Consider the following 8229-nt stretch of genomic DNA (forward strand, 5'->3'; position numbering starts at 1 on the left):
TTTTTAAAAATAATCACATTAATAAAAATTCAATAGTTTGTTAATAATTGTAATCCAATATCATAGTTTATAAATAAATATTTCAAAATGCACACACACACACACACACATTTGTAAACCTTAAGTAGTTAATAGCAATAACATTTCCAGATTTATTTTTATTTTATCTCTTTGTACATTTTAAAAATATCTAAAAGATCAAGCGTTTTGCTTGTGAGCAGAATGAATACAACATTATCATTCCACTGTTATTTTTTTGTATTTAATTGAAATCTGTGCTTAATAAAAATAGTCTCATTATGATTGCCTAAAAGTAATGTAGCAATATAGGATAATGTTTATAGGTATAGAAAGATGAGCCTCAATATAACAATAATACACAATAATACAATGTAAAATATCATTTAAATGTAATTCCATACTGTATTTTTAAATTTAAAATCTATTATTAAACACTGAGCAACATAATATAATAATATACGGTTACTCGAAACATTTCTGTAAATATATATTATAATATATATACTTACAAAATAATGAATATTATGTATTAGATTGTTTAGTATTCTAACTAAAAAAAAGCATTTTATGTGAAATATTATTATATTTTTTTTTAATGCATTCTATAACAATTCATTACTAAGATGAACTGATGAGCATTTTATAGCAAATAATATATTATACGATACACTTCAATTCAATTATACAACATGTCAATATTCGAAAATCTAAAAAAACTTAACAAAGTGATTTATTTAAAATGTTTGAATATATTTGATTTAACTGGTAATCACACAATCTAAAATAACAAATTACTTATCAAAAAAAATTATTTATTAATTTAAACAACAATAATTAAGTGACACCAGTAAACTTGTTTTATGTATAAGTATTATCAAAAACCGTTAAATATAATTTTTAAACGCTCAGCGCTAGTATTTTAAGAGTAAGTCATCAGTTTGTAAAAACATATTAAATGTTAAATTTAAAAACAAAGTATTGCCGCCAACAACTTGTACATAAGAGATATTAATTTGTTGCGATTGTCTTGCATTTAACTGATCAACTTTATATGCATGGCATCAATAAAAAGTAAAATAAGGTAAGTACTTATATTTACTTTCTAAACACATCAAATATTCAGTTATTTATTGTAAATATAATTAATATTTTTAATCTTTTAATATAATGATTTAGTTTGGTGTACACAATATAGTACTAGATTTACAATTATTTTTACTTGATTAGTGTAAATATCAAAATGCTTACTTTAATTGAATGATTCAACTTGAATCATTAACATTAAATCTCATAGGTAATTCGTTGATATTTAGTAAGACCTTACATTCGTTTCGAAAATTGCGCGATAGCCAGACATTTGGTAAAATAAAAAATATCGTTCATTTTCTTTATTTTGTACGAATTCAATAATTATTTAGGAACATAATTTTTTTTCTGAATTTCAGAAATACGAAAATAAAAACCATTGACTTCATAATGATACAAAAAGTTTGTTGATTATTAAAAAAAAAGTACCTATGTTTTTAATTTGGGCATATAATTTAATTACAACAGTAAAATAAATAAATAATTTTTTTTTGTTTTAACCATTACTATTTACAAGTTACTGCTCTCCACTCGTAAATTGCAGTATTGTAGTATTATTTTAAATTAAGTTATATTATATAATATTATGTTTCCATAATTATTTAATAATGTATTAGCCTTAGTAACTGGTATTAAACTATTAATATTATTAATTAGTATTTAGTAACTTTATATTTTGTAAATAGCGTAACTTAACTTAAGTTACTTAAGATGGATCACATTATTCTCAAACTTAACGTACATTTTATAAAATTACATTGATATTATAAAACAGCAATCGTCATATCAATGTATTGTAAGTACATAAGTGTAGTTTATAAGGCTCGGGAAATTATAATAATTTAAAATTTATTTTATTTTTATTTATATATTATATTTGTCTTCGAGGCAATAAGGGGCATCACGGTTATTTCCATTATTACTTTATAATTCAAAACGAAACTGATAATAGTTCTATTACACAATAACATGAAAAATAAAATAAACTATTTTAAAACATAATGACGATTGAGCTTTGAAGAACTCTAAATAGTATAAACGCAATGTCTTTTTCAATTAATTATACTGTTAGAGAGTAGGTAATTACTAATTAGCTAGTTATTTATGTATTCACTGCAAAAATCTTATGTTTCATAACATTGATGACTGCCAAGTGCTGATTGAAATACCAGATAATAAATAATCATTGATCTGTATATTTTATAGTTGATACTTGATAAGTATTTAATAGTATTTATAAATATTATAGTATTTTGTGAAAATAGTTATATTTCTTATATCGTATTATATTTGTTATAAATTATAATAAATAAAAAAGCTTAAGTTTGATAATAATTACTTCATATTTGGATATCTATCGTGGTGGCTATAAAATGATATCAAACAAAATTTACCGCTTTTGCCTTTTATTCAATTTCACTAATCAATATCTTTATTAATAAATTAGTTGTATAATTATGATTTAAAATTAGTTATTACCAAAGTAGAAACATTACATTTAAACTTACTGATTTTTAAATTTATTCATACTAAAAAAAAACATGAAACTAAGATAGAAATTTGGAAAATTTCAGAAATCAACTTATTCATATTTAAATTTGATTAGTGTATAATATACTTTTATAAAACTATATAAATATACGTTAAAAAAAATGATTAATTAACTGGTTATTTGTGATTATTTTGTATCCATTCTAAAGAAAATTAAGACCACGAAGATAGAGACACGTTTATATAGGTATGAATAAATAAATTCATAAATTATGGAACATCATATATTATTGTTATATAGATAATACTATTAGATTGAGATTAATTATCTAGGTACCGTGTTTTTAGATTTTATTTTTTTTTATCATAATTCATAAATGTATTAATAATTAATGATCTCTGTTGTAACGTCTAGGTATGACCATAATAATAAATCCTTAAAATCGCATAGGTATTATTTTTAAAAAAAAAAAAAAAACCACGAATTAATTCTTATTGCGCCGTAAAACAAATTTGTAGCCATTATTTAACAACAAATTGGACAGAGAGAAAAACCATATACAAATGCACTTAATCCCCGAGCCTTACAATGACGACTCGTATATAGGTACGCCGCCGTTTAAAGTACCGTCTCGTCGAATATCACTTCACCGTTGATGATGTTGCTGTTTTGTCGCCGCAACGAGCCGGGCCGCCGTGGTCGCTGCTGTGCGGCATCGACGTTTAGCTCCAGGCCGATCGCCTCTGCCACAATCGTCGGTATCGAAGCCAACGCGGCGGCCGACTGGTGTTGCCCGTCCAACCGGTACAGCGGTATGTCGTCCGACTGTTGGTCCCTGCATGGCAACATCGGTTCGCGTTCTTCGTCCGCCGAAGACGATTGCCCGTCCATACTGACGTACGCCGTGGTGCTGTCCGAAAGCTGAGTGGTCAACACCGGTATCCAACACCTCCGCGGACCATGTACCGGACCTACGAAAACGTGTAGCATTATTTGTATTATGCCTAATTCAGTCGATCTCAAGCTTTAAAAATACACGCAGTTCTGCATTAAGTCGTCTGCATACTGTTTTATCAGACCTTTAAAAATCCATAATCGTATTTAATGTACCTATAGGTATGAGCTAAAAATGACTAAATATATGCCGAGTGCAAAACCTGGACTGCGTGTAGAAGCAAAAGTGAGTAAAAATATCCCGTTCGAAGGAAATGAAAAACTTTTAGTTAAGTCCTGGTCTGTCACCTCATATACTCATACGCACCACATTTTCCAAACCCTTCATCAGATCTCCATTAGATGGAATATCGCCACCCACCTCACCAACAGACCGGATTGCTGGGACATAGATCATTACTTTTTTTTTTACTAAACTCGAGAAGATTTTAGATGGAAAACGTTTTTTGAGAAGTGGCTGATGGAGATTAAGTGTTTTTTAGCATTTTCTTCGATTTGAACAGTTGTTTAGTCGACAAATATCTATCCACCTGATTGTGACGTAAGCCTTGCATAATTAGATAATTCGTGAGCTATAGACCTAAATTTATGTGTAAACCTTCGTGCTCAATGAATCTATTGATATAAAGTTTATTGGAAACGATTCAGTAATTTTAATATGCATAGAAGATACATTCATGTTTATATTAATATATACCTATAGAATATATATATAAGATGTATGGTGATTGGTGACAATTTTCTTTTAATTTATAAATGTCAGCTGTGGTCTCCATAAAATGTTTATGGACGTGGCTTATCAAACTATTACCCATAATATAGTAATGATGAAAATTTAGAGAAATAGATATTTATTTTTAAGTAAGAATAAATAATAGTTTGGATTTACCTATGATGCTAGTAAGTACAGCGTGCAATTGAGTTCGGTGTTTAAATATTCGATTGAGCTTCGAAAGTTGCCAACACAAGTAAACACAATCTTCAGCAGCTGTTATCGTTACCTAAAAATTGACATAAATTCAAATAAATGTGCACAACTAATTAACAATACATTAATACGATATCATAATAGACGTACTTGAAACATAGTTTCTCCATGCATTAGAGCTGAAGCCATCCATTCAGGTGAATCGATAAATTGATACGAACTGATATTGTGCAACTGTGTACCTTCGCAAGTAACACTACACCTAAACATATAAAATAAATTTCAATACTGTGTACCCACCTAAGTCCTAAATAGAAAGATTAATACCGTCGTAATAAGGTATTCGTTTTTATTGCTAGGTTGATTTGATTTGATTTTACTTATATATTTATATTATACATAGGTAATAAAAATATGATTAATATTGTGATATTTATTATATTTTATATAGGTATGTATATAAAATGAACTTCTACTTTTTTATAATTGTTATTTGTTCGTATTGAGACAAACAATTGATGATTAATAATTTATTAAATAGGTAACGTGTTTAACTCAACTTTACTGAAAACGAATAAATATTTAGGTGCCTATAATACTATTAGTAAATTAAATATGTATATCGATGTATAGATTAATACGTATACTATCTATTAAGTTATATTTAAATTACATATGTATACATTTTTTTTTAATTTAGAAATATTTTGTATTTTGTTTTTATAATAACTAAAAGCGTAATTTTTGATTATTTTTTAATAAACCTTACTAAGCCTATAACATAATTATGGTTCCAGTCTTAGCAGGATTATGTTTGTCACTCACCTGCCTCTGAGTAGAATGGACAGTCGTTGATCGCAGGCTGTCACCGCCTCGACTGCGTAACACTCTCCGGGCGACAATTCCTCGATAACCGCCTCTCGTGTGAGCTCCCGGAAGTGTTTCTGGCTGACTTTGAGCGGCTTGAACACCCGCAAATACAGTTCCATTAATTTGACCGATAGTGTAATACTGTTTCCCATTGCATGCCTTGTCTTTTTGTATATAAAAAAATGTATTTAGCGAAAATGGTAGTTGAGTGTCTAGCTATTAATCATCACATCACGTAACTAAATCTGTATCCTAAATCTATATCTGACAATACAATCCACCTGCGCCTCCGACGTCGAAAGTCTAATGTTGTATTATAGGATAATAAGTATAAAGTCGAATAACATATTTTGAGCATTCGAGTCGAGTTGTCAGGTATCATTGGGAAAAATCGAATTAAACGCCATTAAACCCACCCACCACGTAGGCAATCCTACTGCGTCGGATCGCGGACAATGTGTGAATAGTAGGTTATGTTACCAATATATATAATATATATGTATATGAACAATCTCATACCGTGTCCCGTCGCATGCCTGGTTTTTATATTATAAAATTTATTTAGTGAAAATGGTAATTGAATGTCTAGCTATCAGTCAGCATAATATGATGTAAATCGATGTCCGAAAGTTAAATCCATAATTGTCATACTTCCTAATGTCAAAGTTCATGTTGTTTTTGATATAAAAAACTATAAACATATCAGTTGTCATAAAAATTGAAAACATAACAATTCAAAATGTACTCCCTTAACGCGTTATATAGTAATACACTTAATAATATGTATATATACTTATAATAATAGCGGCCGGTGTGCCTCGCTCTGCTGTGAAATTCGGTCTAAGTGAATACCCTAGGTCGGAGTCGGGACTGTAAAGAAAATATCGTAAAAAGTATAGTAGTCACAATTTTAGTTAATCTAACCTCCGGTGGTTTGGAAGAAGCCGAGGGGGTCCTAACTTAACCTTCGAGGGGGTCGGTGTGCCTCGATTTCTGGACTGGTGGAAGCCGCCTTCGGCGCCTTCGAGGGGGTTGTGTAAAAATCGTGTTATCAGGAATTCGATGGAAAATTGTAATCGGGTGTCTAGAAAGAAATCATACACTAAAAAAGTAAGAAAAGTATTGAAGTCGAGTAAATAAATACGAAAAATGGTAATTGAGTGTCTAGCTATCAGTCCTAAACTGGTGTAATACCATTTTCCATTGCATGCCCTGTTATTTTTGTATATAAAAAAATGTATTTAGCGAAAATGATAGTCGAGTGTCTAACTATCAATCATCACATCACGTACTTAAATCTATGTCTGACAATGCAATCCGCCTGCGCCTCCGACGTCGAAAGTCTAATGTTGTATTGTAGGATAATAAGTATAAAGTCGAATTACATGCGAGCATTCAAGTCGAGTTGTCAGTTATTATTGGGAAAAATCGAATTAAACGGCATTAAACCCACCACGTAGGCAATCTGACTGCGTCGGATCGCGGACAATGTGTGAATAGTAGGTTATGATACCAATATAGTATAATGTGAACAATCTCATACCGTGTCCCGTCGCATGCCTGGTTCTTTTTTTTATATTATAAAATTTATTTAGTGAAAATGGTAATTGAATGTCTAGCTATCAGTCATCATAATATGATGTAAATCAATGTCCGAAAGTTAAATCCATAATTTTCATACCTCCTAATGTCAAAATTCAGATATTGTTTTTGATATGTAAGTGTAAGAAACTATAAAATATATATCATTTTTTTAAGTATTAAGTAAAAGATAAATATTTTTAATTTATAAAACATAATATCAATTCAAAATGTACTCCCTAAACGCGTTGTAGCGTACTACACGTCTACACTTTATATGTATATATACTTATAATAATCGTAATAATATGGTATTGAAAAAAATCGTAGACGTATGTATTTATCGTATAAGAGAAAGCAATAGCTTTAATTTTCAAAATTCAAATTAAAAAATCAAAAAACTAACTCGAAAAAAAATGCAAAAAATTGTTGGATACGGGCGGAAGAGACGTTAATTAAGCGTCGCCGTAAAAATGCGCCAAAGGCACAGCCAGAGAGGGAATCTTACCCGCTACCTCCTATCCTATACCTACCACGGGGAACTTACGCCTTATCCTATCGACTACAGTTTAAGCTAGATACTAATGCCGAATCTCGAGCACTTAAACCGTTTCTGTGTTGCAACGAATTTTTCGTTCAGCTCAGTTTTAATTCGTATAATTCGTGTGTAATAAAGCTTAATTATTCTTATTAATTATCTATTTAATGTATATCTGTAACACTACCTACTTAAATACCTTAATCATACATCTATTAACGTATTTAATAATAAATCTACACAATAAGCCGTTAACGTTTCTCAAAGCAACGTACAGTTGAAATACTCATATCTATAGGTATTTTTATAACATATTATAATCATGTACCTACACGAACATTGTATTGTTTGGTGAAATGTCGTCTAGAAACACACAGCAAAAAAAAACAACCAACGGTTGAATATAAAACAACATCATTTTGTATTATAATATACAAATTATCAGACAGATCGGAAAAAACAGTCGAATAAAAAAAAAATCGAAGGAAAACGTCGTCGTACTCGGAAGACTCCAAAACGCACGGAACGGAAAGGAAAACGTTCGGAAAAGTATGAAAATCGTAATAAAAAGCGAACATTTTTCGAAAAACCACATAATAATCGAGCGGAAATCGAAAATGCGTTATATACTATACATATATATAAAATACTATAACAAAAGTGTCATAAACATTTCCTACAGAAACTCTTAGGTATGATTAAGAATATTTGCAATTACAACTTTGACTTACTTAACTATACCTGTACCTAACTCTTTCA

General features: G+C 29.6%; 1 protein-coding gene across 1 annotated transcript; it reads right to left on the minus strand.

Annotated features, from left to right (window-relative positions):
• Window positions 1-4395: 4395 nt before the first annotated feature.
• LOC126555939 (blood vessel epicardial substance-A-like) lies at window positions 4396-5957 on the minus strand. The gene is made up of 3 exons (XM_050211078.1): window positions 5307-5957; window positions 4632-4743; window positions 4396-4554 (listed from the first exon to the last, which is right to left on the minus strand). Exons 1-3 carry the CDS (start codon window positions 5501-5503, stop codon window positions 4411-4413), a joined length of 453 nt encoding a protein of 150 aa, XP_050067035.1. The 5' UTR covers window positions 5504-5957; the 3' UTR covers window positions 4396-4410.
• Window positions 5958-8229: the final 2272 nt, after the last annotated feature.

This window comes from Aphis gossypii, chromosome 1 (genome assembly GCF_020184175.1).
Source record: "Aphis gossypii isolate Hap1 chromosome 1, ASM2018417v2, whole genome shotgun sequence".
Taxonomy (NCBI): Eukaryota; Metazoa; Arthropoda; class Insecta; order Hemiptera; family Aphididae; genus Aphis; species Aphis gossypii.